Here is a 24174-nt window from a genome sequence, read left to right as displayed (position 1 = left end):
ACGAAGGCGTAGTATACGTTAAGGCGCAAAAGCTGCAGATATGTATAATTTAAGAACAGCATGCAAACAATACTAAACCACACTTAGAACTCACACATCGACTGCTTTATTGATCAAATGTTATATAAAGAGAGTCGATATCGTCGATAACGATGTTTAGCGGCGCTTTTTCGTCCCAGCATCTCATACACAGAGCCAAAGTAAATGTGTTGTCTCAGCCCAATGTATGTATGTATGCACATCAACTGCTATTTCAGCACGCCATAACAATGAATCATTTTATTTTATTGGCCACTCATGTACGTAATTGTTTCTCCAACGTTGATTATGAATTGTGTTGCTTGCTGGCTTCTTTGATATAACCACGACCTAAATAAATATACAAATGTATTTATGCTTCTTGTATATAAATTTGTGACTTGCCAACAAATGGCCGCCTAATTTCATCAAGTCATATATCAGTATTTTGTTTCTGTTCCTCTCAGCCCCTTGAGCTGGCTGCGTTAAAATTATGACCAGCCCGAAGAGCAGTGATCAGCATCGCAATTGAAAAGTCGGACCAAATGTTAAGCAGGGGCTTCAAGTTCACAAACACGAAAGCTTATTTTTATGTATATTTCATTATTCAGTGATATCGTGCAGGAAAGAGAAACTGGTTTGAAAGTGGTAACAAAAATGGGTGACAATTCGCTAATTTAAGTAAAATAGTATTGAAATGGTTTCGAAATTGTATAAATTGGCTAGTTTATGCAGATGCAAAGCAATTAATGTAGTAAGAAAAATCCCAGCACACTTGAGAAACGTAGCGACCCATTGCCTATGTTATTGAATAATGACATAGAAAGCGCAATTAATGAAGAAGTACCCAGACCAATAGACATATAGAGATGAAGCTCGTGGCGGGGTTTAAGCCACAATATTGCCTTAAAGTACTATCGATGATACTCGTAAAATACGAAAACTCTTAATTAACCAACCGATTTGGCTACAGAGCAATTCGACACACACTGACTTCTGGCAACACACAAAAGAGCTTCACTAAATGGGACGAAAATAATTGTTGTGCAAATAAGAAGATGAAAGCTTAAAATTAAAAAAAAATGTAATTTAAAGAATTTATTAAATAAACAAGGAGATTTTTACCATTTAATTTGCAAAGCCTGCTGTATACTGTGGTAGTTCTAAAACTGATTTCTAAAATGTGCTTGGTATGCTCGCGACTTGGTAGATCGTCCCAGTAGCCATTTACTTGAGCCTCTTCCTTCTGGCGGGCCAGGGCAGAGAGAGCCCACTCTTTTATGGCTCAATGAAAAGAGTTGGGGCTCCTTTGTTTGTTATTTTATTGACAATACCCCGTGTAGGAGGATTGCCAACTGTTTAAAAAATCAAACAGGGGAGGGCTCGACCCTATTAAGCTGGCATTTCAGGGTACTATTTTATATATATATAAGGAAAATTTTAAAGTTAGGGGGGGGGCTCGAGTACCCCCCTGCCCCTACCTGGCTACGCCCATGGGGCGGCCACCTGTTTTTAAAGTCGAACGTGTATAGTTTTCTGAGGTATTTAAGGTAATTTTCTGAGGCTTTATTTCTAAGCAACATATGTATATATAGCAGGGTTTCCACATTTTTGAAAATTCAAATTCTACAGGAATTATAGGAATTAACGGTTTAAGAAGTAAAATTCAAACTATTCAATCATTTCAATGAATTATTACAATACGGGTATCAATCAAAATGGTTTTGAAATTGCTTAATTTCTAAATTATATGTACATAAGCATGAAAAAGTATCACAAGAGAGCGGTTTAAGATAGTTTTAGTTCGAAAATATTTTGAAGGTAGTTAAAAAATTTTAAATCTCCTGCTTTTCGCATATTTTTGGGAAAGCTTATTTACAAGCTTTTATTCTCTTATGTGTTTTACCGCATAACTTTAGATCATGTGAACCGATTGGATCAACAGAAATTAATGCCACTCGATCTATTAAAACTTCGTCTGTCGTATTAACTGTCGCGGCAATATTATCACAGGTATCACAACAGCAAAGCATACTTATAGTTCTTTTACAGTGGTTGAAATCAAATTTTCAACTGTAAATATGTAAAATAACTTAAAATGTATATTTTGCTTTCAATTCCACTATTCTTTCCATTAAAGCACCTACATCTGCAACTCATACTGGCATGCTTGCCCTTCTTTACGCTATGGCCACATTGTTGCAGTACTCAATCAAACACACATATATTTGTACAAAGGGGATTTGACCCAAGCCAGATATAAACATTGAAATAAATTCTTAACTCAACAGTTAAAGTAACGATTTTTTTGTCTTCCGTACGCTGATATATGTAGTATTAAAAGTATAAAAGGAGGGAAAGCAAAAAGTAGATGGGATATTGGGTGCGTAATAAATGGCGTCCTTAAGGATGGATACGCACATCTAATGGGTAGAAATCCTATGTGATTATGGGTAAAACGTGATGATGAACGTGACATTGAAAAGTAATAAATTTCGGACGCTAGCAGTCATTGATTACATTTCTTGCTAACGTTGTTGTTGCATGCGTGTGCCACACACACACACACACACACATTGTTATCGTAATATTTGACTTATTGACTGTGCGTGTCTTTTACAGTCGGATACTTTATTGCACAAACGTGTTTTCTACTATAAACACACATATTTTTTTTTTTGCATGTGTGTTGAGTACTATAAACATACATATTTACGCTTTGCATACTCATACAGATATATGTACGAATAGTATATAGTTATATGTTAATATGAGTAAAGGTTTGCGCATTTATTTGCTACTGAAAATGGCAAACTTTTTGTTGGCTCACTAACGCAAATGTATTCATGCATGTGTAGTTGTAGCTACCGTAACGTATACAATTTGTATAAATTTTGCATCTCATATGTATGTGCGGTTACTTATTTGTCATGAATAAGCAAATAGAAATTCAGAAAGTCCCATTGAATACCAGCTGAGTTTTGCACAAAAGTCAAATGGATGCTGCTTTTGTTTCAAGTAAATATTAAAATTAATGGAATTTGAAATGTCTTCTGTCGCAGCAGGAGAGGTGAAATAAAGTAGTAATACACACAAATATACACATAATATTTATAGTCGTAAGACGAATGAGGTTGCGTGTCGTCAAGCCCTACATGAAGAAGTTGAGATAATAAAATGCTCGTGTAGACTTGCAGTTAGCAAGCGTAGTTTTTTCAGTCAGGGGCACCAATAGAGCACTCGTTTTGTCCCGATGCATTAACCTTGAAATAGCATAAATTTTTGTATAACAGTAAAACGTGAAAATTTGTATCTGCGTACGGCTCTTAGCTTCGCCAGACAATTAACCCTACGCGACTACGTGTGGTAGTCGAAATTCGACATTTTTCCCGAGCTTTAATAGCATTAATTACTAACAACAACTATTTTCCGTCGTATACTTAGATCAAATAAAACACCTCTTTGAGGTGACGAATGCTGAACTAAAAACACAAAATTTGTTATATGTATATACCAAATCAAAGCTACGCCCACAAAGGCATACGAGTAGAAACAGCCTGGAACAAAACCTTCTAATTTTTTTTTTGTACTTGAAGTTTGTAAAAAAATTAGATGAACGTACGTACAGACGCCACAAACATCGCAAAGCATCTCGTAGTGGAGACAGGAACCAAAATAAATTTAGCTGTTTAGCTTTCCAACTAGTAGCCAGAACTCAATAATATAAGGTATCTTTTCAAAGGTGTTGGCCTATAGAATAACACTAAAATGTGCATCGCTTTGCCGAAAGCCAATGGCTGCATCCCTCTATACCGCGACTGGCACTATGATACTATGGTTTGTACCACCGGCAGGCTTCGAGATAGATGGGAATTCATTTAGGAAAAGGATACCGTTGCTTGTGTTTCCGGTGTACTGAGGTGGGTACCGCCGATTACACTTTTTATTGTGTCCCAACTGTAGACAAGAAGGTTGTCTTCATAACTACGGGGCCGGGTTTCGATGGGAATGTGCCATAGTCTTAGCCATTTGTCCTTCTTGATCCCACAAGTATGCAGTCACACCGCTGACTTCGCAGGGCACCGAAGGGACCATTAGCGATCAGCAATTCAATAAACACCCTGATAAATATTTTGAAAATGGCACAGGTACCCGAATAACTTCGCTGAGTTGATGCTGGAGAAGAAGAAGAAAAAGTAACTTACCTCTTAGTTCACAACAGTCTGAAGTCTCCCTTTTGGGGAATCCCCAGATCTTGATTTAAGCCCTTTCACTACTGAAATACGTTGATTTAGCAGTTCTGAATCCAAACTGTTAAGGACTAAGCAGTTGGTTGATAAAAGGCTTAAGCATTGCACACAGTCGCCGACAGGACCTTGTAGTTAATATTAAAAACATGTGGATCTCGCTTCTCGCAAATTGGGGAATGTTGATTAGGATTAAAATCTTCAACCTACAGAAAGCAAAGAAGTTATGTCAAAAGTTCACAGATACATCTGTATATATGTAATTACTTTACTCTGTTGACTCTCTGCCATTTCCCCTTCCAAATCTGTAACACTAAATTTTATGTTGTCAAGACAGCTGCGAATTCTTCGAGGCCTCATTAAAACCGATATTTTCCCAAATTAACCATTTAGCATTAAAAACACATGCAATCAGAATTTGCGTTATATTACAACAAACGAGTTAGTGAACAATAAAAACCCAGCAAATTTTGTACACCTGAGCGTATGAGTAATTTTATTTATTTCAGCTCAACATGAGGCGACACTTGTATGTAGAATGCCAAAAATAAATGCTTCGCATGTTTTTCTATACATACATATGTACGTGCATTTGTATTTTTTCTATGTCGTCCTTCCATCTAGCTGACTACCCAAATGATGAGAAAATTAAATTCATTTCGCATTGTCAGAAAATGGAAAATAATGACAAGAAGCCAAGTCCAAAAAATTGCGATTGAAGTGAAAACAGCGGTGGCTTACATCCGAGGCTCTGAATGGTAGCGTAGTAGCTAAACCTCAATATAAAAACACACTCATTGGCTTTCAAGACGTGGTATCTGTAAGTCTGTGTGTCTGTGTGTGTGTGTGTGTATGTGAGTGCGCTTAAAAATTGGGTGGGCGCCCTACAACGCCCATCAAATTTGTGCTGCGTCGAATAGGCGTTCGTTATTTCAATAACAGCTACATATTAGCGAGAACAATAGCGTAACAACAACAACCGCAGCAAAAAAGGCAATGCCGATGGCATACATACCTATTCTCATTTTCTTTTTCCCTTTAAGTATGATTTTTTATGTTCATTTTCATTCTTATTTTCATTTCTAATTTTCATTTTCATTTTCCATTTGCCACATTTTTTAGTTCTTTCTTTCGTTTATTCATTCAGCCATTTGCTTAACGAAAATGTTTCCCTAATGAAAAACGACATTAATAAATATAATTGAAATTGTAGAGGCTTAGTAAGAAGCAGACAAATAATAAATTTAAGAGCCAAAGGTGCCTGGAGATTTGTTTGTTCGATGTTATGAAAATATATGCAATTTAGGTATGTCTATGTGTGGGCAGCGTTTTCCATATTTTATCATTTTTACTTGTTGGTAATTTTTGTGCTTCTGGCTAAATGAATGTTTATGTGGAATCAGATTAAAGTCTCCTAAATTCGATTTAATTATCATGTTACACAAAAAATACTATGAAAATATGTACGTCCATATACATTTACATTTCTTGAAGATCAACTGCTGTCTTGCTGTTGCCAAGATAAATACAGTCAACGACAAAAGTCTAGACACAGTGTATTTTTTACAATGTATGGACAGCTAATTTCTTCTAGAAATATAGTTTACACAAAAACAAAAAGCATAAAAATTAAATTTCAATACTTTGTGCAAAGCGCAGGAAAATTTCCTAGTTCATAATCCGATTTTTTTTTTGAAAAATTTTGTTTATGAATTTTTTAGGCCAATAAATATTAGATTAATAAAAGTCAAGTTTGAGGTTCCTAAAGAATACGGATGATTTTTGATAATTTTTTTTTTTGCGATCGGTGTCAAACACAATACAGTCAGCATGGAAATTATGAAAAATAAGCAGGTTTTTTTAGCAACTTCAAATTTTCACTTTAATTTAATATGTTACAAAACTGCATAGTTTAAAGGTTTTCTAAAAAAACCTGATTAGAATGAGACAAATTTTCATGAAAACTTTATAAATTTTCATACAGTTTTATTGATTTTTTTTTTTAGTTCTGGGCAAAGTTTAGAAATTTAATTTTTATGTTTTTCGTTGTAATACAAACTTTATTTTCAAAAAAGGAATTGGGAAACGAAATTAAAAAAAATACATACCCACAGTGGCTTTATATAAATTGGATAGAGACAGTTTAGCAAAAATTTCAAACTAGAAAAATTCGACAATTTTCCTTCAAAATTTCGAGCTTTTTAATTTGATTCCTTAGAAACATTCTGAGTATGCTGTTTTGCGGCGCATTCAATTTTAGTACAATAAAAGGCAAGTTCGAAGCTGCTAGAGCTTACCGCTGATTTTTGCTAATTTTTATTTTTATTTTTTTGGAAGGTGTTGCAAAATTACAAAATTCAACGGTATGTCCTAGCTACTTAAAACCTGTACTCTACTAGAATATAGTGGGCCATAACACTGCATACTCAAAAAACTCTAAAAAAACCGGACTGAGAAGCTTAAAATTTTTAAATCTTCTACGAAGTTTAAATTTTAGATTTAAATGTTTTTTTTTATCATGAGTCATATTTTCATAAAAAAAATAAAAATAAAAAATTTAAATAAATAAAATTAGCCAAAACTTATATATACATATATATGTCACTTTCTTGTTTAAAGTCTGGCCACCGTATGTAGCTGAAACTGAAAAAGTAACACTGTAGTTGCAACTGTTAATTTTGTATTCATTAGTCTTCGGTCTTTGGCTGCCGTCAAATTTTGCTTTCACTAAGAAAAGGCTCAGCTGCGCACCCACTCATCTTATATATGTATGTACATAAATTTGTTTATGTGGCTTATCCTCTTTGCACCTTGGCGAGTTCTGAAAATACAATATATTTGTTGAGGTAAGCACGTCAGAATTCATTAGCTGCCAAATTACGTTCGCCTTTCGTATGATAATTTCTAATAAAGTCACAGCCAACCTTCAATTAACTTGCCTCCTCACCAATGTTCTGTTCATAACTTTGTATGTTCGAATATACATAAAGCTCTTTAATTAATTTACTTTGCGTGGAATTAAATGCTACCTTAAAATGTATTTTCGTTCTATATTTTTTTGTTTAGTTTTTTACTCTTACTCTTGTTACTTTACTTAACAATGTACGATTAATTGAAAAATTATTCTGTTTTGATTAAATAGTAAAATAAATTTGTATAAGCAACAGTCCATTTAAAGCTTAATTTACGTGTAGCTACACCAACAACAACTAAAATTTCTAATACTCATAAACTCATATGACCATATCGCTTATTTACTTTAATAGTGTCATAATCCAAAAAGGAAATTATGTAAAATTTTGTATTTATGACTTTTACTCTTCCCTCCCTAAGCCCTACCTGCTTATTTTATTGACTCTCACCATGATTTTGTTCCACTTGCCTCCATATTGTCGAAACACTGTGCAGCATTATGAAGCTTAAAAATCAAAGGGAAAACTAAAGCTTCGAACGCTTTCGAAAAACTTCCGGCATGAAGACTTTCTCATAGAATTTGGAATGCTTTGATCTACTCGGAATGTGTCCTGTTAACTACTATCAAACATTGCATCGAGCAAAATTGACACCGTGTAGAGAAGGAAAACTCTTTATTTGGCAAAAAAACTATCTTAAATTCAAAAAGTTACTGACTTTTGGCAGACTACTGGCTTGAATAGTGTCAGAGAGCGGAAGAATATGGAAAGTGAGTGTCAGTTGCAAATAGGAAACGAATCGATTTAGTAAGCAATGAAAATATTTGCTACAAGCTCTTGTTAAATTTTTTTTATATTTTTTTTTANCTAAGCCCTACCTGCTTATTTTATTGACTCTCACCATGATTTTGTTCCACCTGCCTCTATATTGTCGTGACACTGTGCAGCATTATGAAGCTTAAAAATCAAAGGGAAAACTAAAGCTTCGAACGCTTTCGAAAAACTTCCTGCATGAAGACTTTCTCATAGAATTTGGAATGCTTTGATCTACTCGGAATGTGTCCTGTTAACTACTATCAAACATTGCATCGAGCAAAAAGGACACCGTGTAGAGAAGGAAAACTTTTTATTTGGCAAAAAAACTATCTTGAATTCAAAAAGTTACTGACTTTTGGCAGACTACTGGCTTGAAAAGTGTTAGAGAGCGGAGAATATGGAAAGTGAGTGTCAGTTGCAAATAGGAAATGAATCGATTTAGTAAGCAATGAAAATATTTGCTGCAAGTTCTTGTTAAATTTTTTTTATATTTTTTTTTTATATTAGACATATGTATAGTTGGCTTGGGTCTGCTGTTATTTATCAACAATAACTGTTGTCTTGCACAGCTTCTAGAGATGGGCAAGTGTGTACTTAAATGTGAACATACATAGATTTGTTGTTTTAAAGTTGCTTTAAAATACTGCAAACAATTGAGACAGGTACTTGTTTGGATACCAAATTTGGGTACTTTGTATTTAAATATGTCGAGTTTAAGAAGCTACTAAGCACTAAAGTAACAAGCTTTTTTATTTATTTAAAGTGATGATAGATGCTAAATAACTAGAAATGTTATATTGTATTCTATTGCACGTGGTATTTTGTTGCGTAAAAATAACTTAATATATTAAATTAATTAGTATTTAGAGCTGTTAAAATACTTAACTATACATACATATATATTTCCTCAATGTCGTTAGCGCATCTTAATTATGTGAATACAATCATTTACTTAGATCCAAAATACTTAAATACACAGCACTTTCACTCCGAGTGTATTTCCGCCTTGAAGAAAAGCTTCTCTTGATTTGTTGAAAGACCATTTACACCAAGCAACTGCTGCATTCAACTAAATGTTGGCTGGCTGCANTGTTAAAATACTTAACTATACATACATATATATTTCCTCAATGTCGTTAGCGCACCTTAATTATGTGAATACAATCATTTACTGACATCCAAAATACTTAAATACACAGCACTTTCACTCCGAGTGTATTTCCGCCTTGAAGAAAAGCTTCTCTTGATTAGTTGAAAGACCATTTACACCAAGCAACTGCTGCATTCAACTAAATGTTGGCTGGCTGCAAAATCGGCTCATGTTAATTTCTTATAACTTTATCAAGTGGATACCGTTACTCATACGCCATGTACGATTATGGCGCGTGGCTTAAAATCTTTCCTGCTTAATGATTACATCCGCTTTGAATAAAAGATGGAAATATATTTTCATTTAGCAATACACTTATCNCATCTTTCTCTTTGACACCATGTCTGAAATCCCACGTGATCTGTCAAATACTAATGCATGAAAATCCTAACCTCAAAAAAATCACCCTTTAGAACGCTATGCAAATTGGAACTACTTAATATATTCTTATGTTAACATAACAGTGGACACTTCTTGGCCTAGACGTGACCTGCTTCGCTTACAAAGTAGAGTTTACACCTATTGCATTGCCATTTAGAAATATGATGAGTCGGAAATGTACACTTGTCAAGGTATGACGAAAATTCGTTCCATAATAAGTCAAATTTACCGGTACTGGCTGTAGCTGAGTGCGAAAAATTGCTTGCTATTATTTGTAGTTTAAATGGTTCGAATGCTGTCAGATGAAATATGTATGTTAAAGTCATAAAAAAAAAAATTTTTTGTAACTGAACTATAAAAAAAACATTTAAAAAGTGCATATTTTTTCAAAAAAAATCGCCAACAAAAGTCANAAAATCGGCTCATGTTAATTTCTTATAACTTTATCAAGTGGATACCGTTACTCATACGCCATGTACGATTATGGCGCGTGGCTTAAAATCTTTCCTGCTTAATGATTACATCCGCTTTGAATAAAAGATGGAAATATATTTTCATTTAGCAATACACTTATCTAAATATCTTTATATCTCCCATCAAAGATAGCTAGAACGCTATGCAAATTGGAACTACTTAATATAGTCTTATGTTAACACATCAATTGGCACTTCTTGGCCTAGACGTGACCTGCTTCGCTTACAAAGTAGAGTTTACACCTATTGCACTGCCATTTAGAAATATGATGAGTCGGAAATGTACACTTGTCAAGGTATAACGGAAATTCGTTCCATAATAAGTCAAATTTACCGGTACTGGCTGTAGCTGAGTGCGCAAAAGTGCTTTCTATTATTTGTAGCTTAAATGGTTCGAATGCTGTCAGATGAAATATGTACATATGTTAAAGTCATAAAAAGAAATAAATATTTTGTAACTGAACTATAAAAAAAAACAATTAAAAAGTGCATATTTTTTCAAAAAAAATCGCCAACAAAAGTCAGTTTAAAGTATTTATATTTATAAAAGACCACTTAGCGCCAAATCCTGTGGGTTTTTAACTTAAAACAAACACAATTTGCCTTTTTTTTTTTCTCAGTCTATGATGAAACATCAACCTGCGAAGAAAAAACTGAAATTCAATGACCTAAAATAAATTTAACATTGGCTGTTGAAACAATTCATACCTTATGCGCATAATTGTAATCACAACCTTTTTATTTCCAATTTTTACAGATCATTTAAAATTTGTATTGTATTCGTGGTTGGCATGACAAATCTGTGAAAGCGCAAAGGAAAATTTACAAAAGAAAATGTGCTTAGAGCTACATATAACCAGCGCGAAAAAAATTACAGCAGGAGAACCCTACCGGAGCAGCAGGGACCCTAACAGGGACATAACAATTATTAAATAGTATTTGCAATCTTCATAAAAAAAAAAAAATATATGGAAGAATAGCGTAGGACATTATATGAAGCAGTATTATTGGGCTAGGCCATAGTTAATAGGGGCTACATAGCGACGTTTATAGCCGGTCTAACGGAAAATTTCCGAAACGGAAATATTACCAGCTACGCATTGCACCGCTTGCGGTTGCCGTAGATGCCGGTCGGCTTTCATGTTGTTGTATTGCCAATTCCTTTGCTTTTCATTCTTTTTCTGGGTTAACTAGCGTACAATTGGCGGTAATTTTCTCAGCTATTTTACTCGAACGTGCGTCGAAAGGAAAGCAATAATTGAAGCAAATTGTGCGAATGCGCCCCTTTTGCTATATTACGCGTATCAACTTTAATAAAAGTTACTCTTTGTAGCACATTTACGTATGTAAAGATGTATATATTTATGTCGATATACATACATACATATCTGTACTATGTATGTGTGTATGTAAGTTTGAGGAAATAAGCTAACAAAGCTTTTACATACATACTTACCTTTACAGTTCATAATTTTTAACTATTTATTGCGATTCGTTGCAGAATTGTTTAACCTTTGAAAATTTGNCACAACCTTTTTATTTCCAATTTTTACAGATCATTTAAAATTTGTATTGTGTTCGTGGTTGGCATGACAAATCTGTGAAAGCGCAAAGGAAAATTTACAAAAGAAAATGTGCTTAGAGCTACATATAACCAGCGCGAAAAAATTTACAGCAGGAGAACCCTACGGGAGCAGCAGGGACCCTAACAGGGACATAACAATTGTTAAATAGTATTTGCAATCTTCATAAAAAAAAAAAAAAAAATATAGAAGAATAGCGTAGGACATTATATGAAGCAGTATTATTGGACAGCGCCATAGTTAATAGGGGCTACATAGCGACGTTTATAGCCGGTCTAACGGAAAATTTCCGAAACGGAAATACTACCAGCTACGCATTGCACCGCTTGCGGTTGCCGTAGATGCCGGTCGGCTTTCATGTTGTTGTATTGCCAATTTCTTTGCTTTTCATTCTTTTTCTGGGTTAACTAGCGTACAATTGGCGGTAATTTTCTCAGCTATTTTACTCGAACGTGCGTCGAAGGGAAAGCAATAATTGAAGCAAATTGTGCGAATGCGCCCCTTTTGCTATATTACGCGTATCAACTTTAATAAAAGTTACTCTTTGTTGCACATTTACGTATGTAAAGATGTATATATTTATGTCGATATACATACATACATATCTGTACTATGTACGTGTGTATGTAAGTTTGAGGAAATAAGCTAACAAAGCTTTTACATACATACTTACCCTTACATTTCATAATTTTTAATTATTTATTGGGATTCGTTGCAGAATTGTTTAACCTTTGAAAATTTCCCTATTTTCTTCTTCATTGCAGGGCATGCGTATGTCTGGTGAGAGTACAGAGATATTGCATCTGACTCAGCTGCTGCGCGAGAGTGCGGGTGCGTATGCGTGTGGTGCAGCCAATACGGAGGGAGAAACGCGCAGCAACAGCTTGACGCTTAAAGTGCAATGTAAGTAATCTATATATAAAAATTAGTTATATGTACATATATATTATCGTAGGCATTGCTAACAAGAAAGACGCATAAAAATTCATTCACACTAAAGACGAAAATTGTGCATAAATATATTTGGTCAAAAGATGTTTTACATTTACTTATATAAGCATTCAATTGATTTCATTGTCGAGAATAAGAGCAAACAACAGCAAAGAATTGCTGACAAATTTCACTGTAGTAGGTCTCGAAGCATATCAATTTCAGATTACGACGCAAATCCACCAGACAAAATACGCATTTCTTCTACTTGCCTGCCACCATTTCTAGCCACCCCGTCATCCCTGGTTTGCTCATCCTTAGCCTTCATTTCTTGCTAAGCTAAAATTTTATGCGAAGCTCTTCGATTTACTTCGAAATTTATGCAAAGGTTACAATAACACAACGAAACATACATACATACATACAAACGAAGATGGTTACAATGGTTGGATAACCTAAAGAAGGCGAGATATAAGAGTAGCGTGAAAAACAAAAGCTTGAGGAGAGAACAAACAAAAAAAAAATATACGGAATGGGACTGTCGGTAGTGAATCTCGGTTTATCAATTCAAATGGAAATTTCACGTTTTGACAGAAACATTGATATGCAGATTTGTTGTGCCACAATTTGCAGGGCATAAACGCTGCCGCACAGACACAAATACATATTTACATAGTATGTATATATTATGTAAGAGTATCAACAAATACAGTGTTAGGGCAAATATGAGGATCACAAGCCAATAGAAAATTTTTAGAGTATAAAATTAAATTAAATTAGGTAAAGTTAAATAGAGTAAAATGATAAAAATATAAAAAAACGAAATAAATTAAATTAATATACATAAACTAATGTAAAATAAAATAAAATAAAATAGTTAATTGTTATTTTTTTGCATGAAAAACCAGTGCTTGCAGAGGCACGAAATTTATCTTCATCAATTTTCGTAAGAATTTCTAAGTTGCCCAAATTTGATAGTAGTCTACTAATAGATGGTTGTTGGTAGGAGTGTTGCATTCAAAGTGACTACGCCGATAATTCAAAAAGTCACTGTCTTATTCAACAGGTACTACACACTTTTGTATGTATGTAAGTACGAAAGTAATTTGGTTGAAACNGGGCATAAACGCTGCCGCACAGACACAAATACATATTTACATAGTATGTACATATTTATTATGTAAGAGTATCAACAAATACAGTGTTAGGGCAAATATGAGGATCACAAGCCAATCTGAACCTTTTTTGGAGTATAAAATTAAATTAAATTAGGTAAAATTAAATAGAGTAAAATGATAAAAATATAAAAAAACTAAATAAATTAAATTAATATACATAAAATAATGTAAAATAAAATAGTTAATTATTATTTTTTTTGCATAAAAAACCAGTGCTTGCAGTGGCACGAAATTTATCTTCGTCAATTTTCGTAAGAATTTCTAAGTTGCCTGTTTTCAGTGGATATCAAGCACAATTTAAATTACCTATGTATATTGCTCAAATTCGATAGTAGTCTACTAATAGAGGTTGTTGATAGGAGTGTTGCATTCAAAGTGACTACGCCGAAAATTCAAAAAGTCACTGACTTATTCAACAGGTACTACACACTTTTGTATGTATGTAAGTACGTAAGTAATTTGGTTGAAAGTTAAAAAATTTTCCTGATTCCAACTTTTGATGCTCAACTGTACACATAAATAAAACATACACACATCCACCCACACTGGCGAAACATTTATGCTTACGTACTCAAGTAGCACACTGGTGTATAACTTGGTATAAATTTGTGAAANCTTAAAAAATTTTCCTGATTCCAACTTTTGATGCTCAACTGTACACATAAATAAAACATACACACATCCACCCACACTGGCGAAACATTTATGCTTACGTACATATGTATGTGAATAACTTGGATTTTGTGTGCTGACAGCATTTGATCCCCCAAGCGCACGCGCTCGCTTTCGACTCGATTTAACTGCCGACAGCTTTATCCTCACATCATTATACCGCAACTATGTATGTATTTATTATAANCCAAAATTCGTAAATTTGCACCAAGTTATACACCAGTGTGCTACTTGAGTACATATGTATGTGAATAACTTGGATTTTGTGTGCTGACAGCATTTGATCCCCCAAGCGCACGCGCTCGCTTTCGACTCGATTTAACTGCCGACAGCTTTATCCTCACATCATTATACCGCAACTATGTATGTATTTATTATAATAGTAACTTTATATGTCTGCACATTTTCATTGAAAGTCGTCTGGGTGGCACAATGCGTTTNACAGCTTTATCCTCACATCATTATACCGCAACTATGTATGTATTTATTATAATAGTAACTTCATATGTCTGCACATTTTCATTGAAAGTCGTCTGGGTGGCGCAATGCGTTGTTTTTTGTTTTTTGCGCGCGCGCTACTTGTAATCTCACTTCCATTGTTTTTACTGAAAATCCACTTGAGTTGACGCCTGTGGAGCGCGTTAAAAAATTCGTAGTCTTTCAATAGATATCGACTCGAGGGAATGTCATGAGCACCACATACTTACTTACCTAAATAAATCTGTATGTGCTATTTACTTACTTGTATGTATTTTTTTACTCGTGTGGTTGTTTGTGTTAGCAAAAAGCTCTCACTATGCGTGACAATCTACGAGACTTTTACAAATCCCAGCATTAGACGATTTCAAAAGTAACTCATGTGTGGTTAAGGGATCAAGTTTATTTTTGAATAATAATAATAAAAAGAACATTTTATTTGGTATAAACTTTTTTTTTAGACATTCACAAGAATCGTATAGACAAAGATTATTATGTATATAATCTTCCTCAGTATTTTAAGTCTGAGTAGTGATAGTTTTTAAAACAAATATTGCAAGCAGACTTCGCGATTTTCCGCGAATGAATTGTCCAAAGCTCAGCTGGCTGCTAGTTGACACCACTTACGGTTGATACTCTGATGCAGAAGCTTTATCTCCATGGCAACAATTTTTTAAATCAGAGATGCTCAGAGAGAGCTTTTACTCTGAGCGCGTCCATAGAGAACTGTGAAGATTTCCTCCCGCGGGCGCTGTTTTGTGCATCACTGTTTTAAGTATTTATTAGCTTTGGAGTTAGCTTTACAGATAATTTAACTGAAAACTGTGCTTTGATGACAAATTAAAATAGGTCAGAATTAGTAGCGTCAGAAAACAGTCTGGCAGTTGACAGGAGGGTGGTTAATAAACTGATCTTATTCAAAATCTTTTTAAAAAATTTATTAAGTAATATTCTTATTGTAGTCTCAAACCTCCTGAAACCAGCTATGGAAGAGTGAAAATAAAACTCTGCGTAGAAAGCTTTTATTCTGTTATCATCTACATATGCTTATAAATACATATATGCACATACATACACAACTTATGGGGAGCTTAAAATGGAAGCCACCAAAGAATAAAGAGAGCTTCTCATTTTGGTTGTTATTGTTTCCGATAGGGTAAGAGTGTGATGGATGATGGAACGATTTTCCAAATTTGACGAGGGATAATTTGGTTTGAAGACTAACGAAAAATTTTTGAGTGCTTTTCACAAATTTAATATCAGTAATGAGCAAAAAGACATTCTACATGATCCTTCTCTATACAAAATTTATAAAAGAGACGCTCTGCTCACGCGCTGGCGTTGCCCAAAATCGTTTTACATCAGCGCCTGTTAGACGGAGTTTTCGTCAGAGTTTAAATCTACCGAAAGCTACTAACTCAACACAACTAAAACATATCTCGCCGAAAAAACTTTTTAGAACTTACAATGGGTTTCATGTGGAGACGCACAGGGTAAAAGCGCTCCCTGGTCGTGGCTGGCAGCGCTTTGCCCTCGTGTACAGCGCATTTTTCATATATATATGTACATATATTGTATAGATGAGCACTGTGTAAAAGCTCCGTTTGTCCATTACTAATATAAAATGTATAAAAAAGCATAAAAAAAGATCCCAGCGTTTAGTCCATCTTACCCTGCAAACCATAGCCCGCGAGGTAAGCTTTTTAAAGCTTTTCAAATATTTTATATGGGCTGGCAAATGGTAAAAGTTCCATATGATCGGTAACTGATATCACACAGGATAAAAGCTTTCACCGCTGCTGGAAAGCAACTTGAGATTTGTATGCCAGCTAATAAATGAATATGTGAATATGTGTTCTGAATGACGTATGTAGATATTTACTCCCAAATGCCATGGTTTCGCTTAGATTAATGTTCCTTCAATTTATAAAGTTATCGATATTTATTGACCGAAGTCTTTGGAATATTCAAAATATACACAAGTTTATCGAGTTATCACTGCTTAAAGGCTTTTATCGTGTTACCGGAGTGTAATAAGCTATCGAATTTTTTGCTGTAGCTTTCGAAAAATTTGGTGTTATCAAAATTAACCGAGTTATCGAATTGTGTAGAGGTACTCAAATTCTATCGATTTATATCGATATCGTAATTTATCGAGCACTCGCGTCATCGAATTTTGTTGAGTTTTCAGATTGTAGTGTTATTGAACTTCATTAAATTTTTTATATGTACCAAATTATAGAAATTTATCGACAAACTGGAATGTCACAGTCCTACAAAGACCTTCAAAGGTTTAAAAAATGTTGTCGCATTTTAATTTAAAAGCAGGAGATTTTCTCGTAAGTAATTTTGCACCTTATAAGTTAAACGACGTATTAAGGGTCTTAAAAAACTTTAAAAACGGTCGAATTTCGATAGTAACTGGCACTCCTAGTATATTATTTAAATTAAAAAGGTAGATCATTTAATACATAAATTTCTAATATAATTCTAACGTAAACATAAGCATTTATTGCTTCACGTTTTACTTTACCGGCACCAGCTCTAATTGATTACTATTCTCCAGTCTATCAAAAAAACAAAAAAAAAAACAAAGAAAAACATATATCCAAAGCGGAGGAAAGCACGTACAATTTGTAAAGCAAATGCCATATTTGTACTTACACATGTATGCATAAATAACGGGTATCAACTAACATTCTGTAATTTAAAGAGTGCGGTGAAAAAAGTTCAGGATAATAACAAATATTCCTGTCCCCTGTGGTCCAGCGCGGCGGTGCCGTCGACGCATAGGCGATTAAGAAAAAGCACTGTCTCTATTTCAATGGCATATTTATTTGAATTTTAGCATTGGATTCATGCAGCAGACAAACAGTAATCATAAATAATCATAAAACTCATTGTACTTACTTGCGCGATTGTTGTTTGCATGAACATAAAGTATGNCAGACAAACAGTAATCATAAATAATCATAAAACTCATTGTACTTACTTGCATGATTGTTGTTTGCATGAACATAAAGTATGTTTTTTGTTTTTTTATCCGCGTCAAAGTCTCTTAACGTCAACCGCATATTCAAGCCCATCACCTTCGCACTTCAAATCGCGAATTCCATGAATAATTAATGAAAATTCAAACATGGTGAAGCATTAAAAACAAAACAGGAAAATGTAGAAAGAAAATAGGAAGCGCAAAAAAAAAGGTATTTTATGCTTAAACCACACTGTAGCGCGACATTGGAGCAATAAACAACGGAAAAAAGCGAACCATGGAAACGACAGTGGTAAGACAATGCGAATGTGTGTATTTATGGCACGCGCTTTCATTGTGCTCTATGTCCAGAAAAATGCTGGTAAATTCAGAAGAATAAACGGAAGAAACAGAAAACCACAGGGACATTACGCAGTAAACATCATGAAAAGCATTTTTGTCATTGTGTTTTGCGCAATGCTTATTTTAAATTTACTTAAATTTTTTGTGCAAAATATTATTGATAATTTCATGCTTTACCTCAAAGGGGTCCTAGAGACGGTTAAAAGTTCCTGGCTAATTTTTTGTTCAATTAGTTGGCAATGGCTTTCCAACATTACTATAATTATATTATGTTCCCTTTGTTGTATATTTTCGTATGGTAAGTGGGCTGATTTCCCAGGATATAAGCATGTAATAAAAACGAGAGCATTTTGACAGTTTGCTGTCAATAGATATACAGTGACGAACAAAAGTATTGGCATAGTGTATTATTCACAGTATATGCAAAGTTTTGCATTCTTAGTTGTTTACATTAACTTTTTATAAAAAAATGGTCCATACTCCACCAAAAAGCATACAAATCAAATCTCCAAACTGTGTGCAAAACTTAGGAACATTCAATAAATTTGCATAATAATCTGCAACTTTTTTTTGAAAACTTCTAAGAATGCAGTTTTATACCCCATTTACTTTTAATATAAGAAAGTGCAAGTTTGAAGTTGGTAGAAAATCGTGTTGATTTTGCCAAAAATTTTCAGAACCAGAATTTTCGGCGACATTTCTTCTGTCCCATAGACGCCTGTAGGCAACTGTGACAAGTTTTGGAAAGCGACAGTGAAAATACTAGAATACTTTTTGCCTACAGGTGCCTATTAAACCGAAAAAATGTCGCCGACAATTCTGGCTCAAAAATTTTCTCTAAAAATAGACAGTTGTTATACCTGTTATTTTACTGCAACATACATGGAGATGCGAGATTCTTCACGAGAATTAGCCTAAACCTGGCTGATTCATAACACCCTTCCACGCTTTCGAAGAAGGGTTTCAATGAGTCCCTCTTCGATCCTCTAATTTATCGAACATTTGTGTCGCTATAATAGATAATTTTTTCAAAGAAGATATAGGGTAGGGTGTATAGTAGAAGCTATTACTATTGTTACTACTTTTTAAAGCACAGTCTCTGTAGATCAGAAGCCAATTTCAAGAAAAGAATAGATTAAGTTTTGACATATTTATTATATACAAAAGTGTAGGTGAAAAGTCCATTTTTTTAATTGTTTAGGAGAGACCAAAAATCGATGTAGTTTCGCTTTATCTGTCATTCTGCATCAAACCCTATATTTAAATAATAAATGGACTTGGCACCTTTTCACCTTTAGGTACGTATCTAAATTCCCTAAATAGTTACTGAAAATTTCTGCACAATTCCACTGGTTACCAAGTTATGCGTATACGTTCATAAAATAATTTTCCAAATAAATTATGAAGGCATTCCATTAAGTGTTTAACATTCAACAAATATGTTTGTATATTTCCATATAGTGGTATGCTCGTAAGCATGTGTATACATATTTAAAATGTCGTATCTCTCTAATTTTCACAAAACAACTCAACTGTTTTCTGCAACTTCTTTACATATGAAACCTAAAAAGGGATCATAGATACTCACAAATGCATTTGCCCTGCAGCTAAGTGGTGGTAAATGACTTCCGCAAAAGATACTTTTACATATTTGTGTGTTTCGCTCCAAATTACTTTTCCATGTGTGATTACATACAAACATATGTGTATGTATGTATTCACATTAAGGTGCGCTACATTTTTTTTGCCAAATCTATATGCCACGTTGTTTTATTCTGTGCGAAAAACCGTTGCTCAAACATCTAGCACCATGAAAACAGCATCTGTTGAGATTGCTGCTGCAGCGACAGGGCCGAGCATTTCACCAGAGCACAACCTTCTAAAACCACTCATCAATAACGACAGCGAGCGATGTCTACCAGATAGCCAACCTACCAAATAGCCAATTACCGTTTACACAGGCCATGACCTTCGAAATGCCCTCTCTTTTGGGTGGCTGAGCGGTTGTTCTGTTTTTTTTCTTATCAATTTGCGAGCGTAGTAGTCTAGCTGTTCTGCAGGTATCCGCATCTAACCGTGATCTATTGGTCACTTGGATAATCATAGGTATTACTGACGCTATCTGGTTTAAGTCGAACGCAAAGCTATATAAAATTCCTAGCCCTATTGTGTATTGAGGCGCGAGCTATCAGTCTTAACTCTTATAATATGTTACCCAAAAATTAAAAATGTTAGTGGGCATACATTTAGAATTTCGTTACAAAATATAATTCACTTTAATATACATACATACAAATCTATTCGCAGTAGCTTAGCAACGAGCAGTGCTAACTATATGTATGTATGTATATACATGTACGCACACATTTCCGTAGTTCAACGTAAGTGTATACATAATAGTGCACTTAATAACTGTAACGTGGCATAAGAGTTACATATGTACATACATACATATCACACAAATGCATTTATCAAGTGTGTAGAGAGTGAATATATGTATTTTTTAAGGGTTATCAACAAAACTGAGAATTCTCTCCCAGGTTTAAGTGACATAGTTTTGCAGAATTTCTAATGAGAATTAAGTAAAAGGAAATACATATACATATAAATACATTTGTTTTTAATGGTAAAAAAAAAGTTTTTGGTTTTTATAAGATTGTCCTTACCAGCGGTAAAAACGTCGGCCATTTTAGAAATTAAGAAAACAAATTAAAAGCAGTAAAGCAGAAAACCTAATTCGGAAATGAGATACTTTGAGGTTTGAAACAAAACTTATATTATTGGAGTATCAGGTAAACTGTTTTTGGTAGGGTGATGATGAAATGAACATCATATCTTTAAATATCCATACATATGTACATTAGGGTGGTAAAAAGAGGTTAACAAGTTAAGCTCTCATCCCATGTGAATTTTCTAAGTGGAAAAAATAAAAACTGCCTCAAAGATTTCTTGTGGGTTCCCCATTACATTTTTTGCGGTTTTTGGGGGATCTTTAAAAAATAGTTATTATTAAAAAATGCTTACAAAGACAATTGAGTATGGTTATTGCAAGTCTCCTAAAGAGAAGCACGAGTTTTCCGATGGAAAGATATGGATTTCCAAGAATTCCACACCATTTCTACGAAAAAGTGTTTTCCCCAAATAAAATACATGGAAAACTAAATTTAATTTTAATCATAAATAATAAATATAATTTTTTTTAATACGGGTAATTTTTTTTCCATTTAAAAGAAAATCTCCGAACGTACGTTTGGATCGCCCTAATGTGCCGCATTTTCCTTCACTTGGTTCTTAATTTATCATAAGTTACCTCATTACCTAATTGATTTATTCACACGCCAAATTACCTGATTTCAGCGTGACATAAATTTCGAATGAGCCATAAAATACGATAGTGTAAACATGCCTTTACGCCTTTATTTGGATGTCATGTTCATATCAGGGCCCGAGAGAAAAAGGTATGATCGAAACAAAATGTCGTTCTCGTCATTTTGTTACCAAGAACGCTTAAAACCTAAACCTAAACGAGAACAAAACATTCGTGATTGTTTTCACAAGAACGAAAGTGAGAACATAAGAAAGTACAGAAAGTGAAAAAATGTTCCATAAATGGACAGTTCACCCTAATAATAAGCGATCGCGAATTAATTGTCATGGTTCTCACTGCAAAGATTTCTCATCCCAACACGCAGACATCTCCCTCATTACANAGAACGAAAGTGAGAACATAAGAAAGTACAGAAAGTGAAAAAATGTTCCATAAATGGACAGTCATGGTTCTCACTGCAAAGATTTCTCATCCCAACACGCAGACATCTCCCTCATTACTAACGTTAAGTTCTCAAAACTTTTGTTCTCTTTTTTTTCTCTAGCTAAACGTTCCCCAGACTTTTGTTCTTATTTGATCCTCCTTGAAAACGTTATGGGTACTTTCATTCTCATTGAAAACGTTCACGAAGGTTTCGGTATTTCTTTCTTAACGAACACGTTCCCGCACTTGTTGTTCTGATTTTGTTCCCGTTCAAACTGCTCTCAACACTTTTGTTACCCATACCATTACTATTACCATTACCATTTCCAAAACCATTAATCTTGCCATTGCCATTATTTACTATTATCTACCATCACCAATGCTAAGACAAAACAATTACAGTTCCCACTACCGTTACCATTACCGTTATCATCACCATTACCACTACCATCACTATTACCATTGTCATTACTATTACCATTATCATTATAACATATGATAGCAAATTCGAATACGAAAACGAATACTAAATAATACAGGGACTTAAGCTAATAATAAGAGTAATACAAATTTCCGCAGTATGAAACGAATTAAAAAGAGGAAGGAGTGACCTCTTCGACCATTGACTGACCTAATATATTGCTGGTCAAATAATAACTGATAGAATATACTGGTCATTCAACACAAAGACACTGGACTGATCCTTTTTTAAGCACTTTTAATCAAATTCTAGGTAGGTCTTTTCAACCAGTATTTTTCTTTAAATTTAAGAGCATTAAGCCCCAAATTCGTACCCTAAATACACGCTTCATGCAGTGACTTGCGAGATGCGAACATTTAAATATGCATATTAGTGTGGGCCGAAAATCCGCTATTTTAGAATATTGTTTGGTAATAGCAAAAATATCTTAAGCTCGTCCAAGTCCATCAAAGTTCAATGTGCTCAAAAAATAAAAATTAATTGATAACAATTTTTTACTAAAATTGCAAGTATTTTCGAGAGTATTAGTTCTACAAAATTTGGTATATGGACTTTTTTTGTAGAGAATCAAAATAAGCTAAGAAAATTTTTTAGCACTGAAACATTGGTGGACTTAGGCGAGCATAAGATATTGAACAAAAATTGTCATCTTTCACAGATTGTTTTTAGAGCGTTATGAACCATATTTTTAACCGACTTCCCAAAAAGGAGGAGGTTATCAGTTCGTCGGAATATTTTTATTTTATTTTTAATTTATTTTTTTTGTATGTTACAGCATAACTTTGGACCACGTCAACCGATTTCGATAATTCTTTTTGCATCGGAAAAATCAATTTTCACTTTTTGGTTGATTCGAATGGAAGATGAGATGCTTTTTCACGTGGTGAAAAGCAGAAAATCCTAACTTGCTTAGAAGTGTNAACGAGATAATGAGAAACTGACGAAACGAGTTGCTTACTTTTAACAGCTTTTTCACAGAAAACTAGTTTTCGCACGTAAGCTCCCTTTTCGTAGACCAGGTCACATATATATATATTTTTTTTATATGAGAGGATTTTCGGTCTACGCTAATGTAGACCATGGATGAAAAACGATATTTACATGTATATCTGCGTATGATGCTTCAATATGTACATTTGACAGAGTCATATGAAAGTAAACGATTCTTGGCTCATCTCACTCGATAGCAATTACACACATTCATATGCACATATATGTACATACCTAGCTAAACACGCATACCCACACAGAAAATAACCACAACACCGAACTGAACCATGTTAATTACTCGCCTTGAGGCACTTGAAGGAAACCAAACAAAACTTGGTTATATCTATACATGCACATACACATACATATATGCGGATGTATTTATTGCAAGCAAGTCGCCATCAACCGCAATGCTGCAACCGCAATGTCAGTGTAACGAATGCAACCATATTCCGCTACTGCATCTTTAACTGCCTGTCGCTTCACTACGTCTGCGTGTTTTACTTTCTTCGTATTGCAGCTAAAGCAAAAAACAAACAAAATACGTATATATATATATGTATATATTTACATAAATATTGTACATTTACATAAACCGCCTTCTTCTCCTCTTCAATTGCAGATTCGCCCCGATGCCGACCGGGTACCGAGCAAACATCACTTGGTGCACTCAATATACACTCAGTACAGGTAAAATGTGAAGTGGATGCGGATCCCGCAGACTCAGTGAAATTTAGTTGGACCTACAACAACACAAGAAATGTGTCGCCGGTTAGTATAA

The 24174-nt window shown here is 34.2% G+C and overlaps 1 protein-coding gene across 1 annotated transcript in view; it reads left to right on the top strand.

Moving 5' to 3' along the window:
* The window catches only part of LOC108363381 (sialoadhesin-like), a gene marked incomplete at its 3' end in the record, with an annotated part of 96255 nt that overhangs the window by 68722 nt on the left and 3359 nt on the right, over positions 1-24174 (top strand). Inside the window, exons 9-10 of the mRNA XM_017616730.1 lie at positions 12345-12483; positions 24016-24164. Of these exons, the coding sequence (XP_017472219.1) occupies positions 12345-12483; positions 24016-24164 (288 nt within the window). The remainder of the gene's footprint in view (positions 1-12344; positions 12484-24015; positions 24165-24174) is intronic.

This window comes from Rhagoletis zephyria, unplaced genomic scaffold (assembly GCF_001687245.7).
Source record: "Rhagoletis zephyria isolate East Lansing unplaced genomic scaffold, Rhagoletis_zephyria_1.1 Rzeph_scaffold_01264, whole genome shotgun sequence".
Taxonomy (NCBI): Eukaryota; Metazoa; Arthropoda; class Insecta; order Diptera; family Tephritidae; genus Rhagoletis; species Rhagoletis zephyria.
Note: the sequence above shows the minus strand (reverse complement) of the source record. Positions and strands in the feature narration are given on the sequence as shown.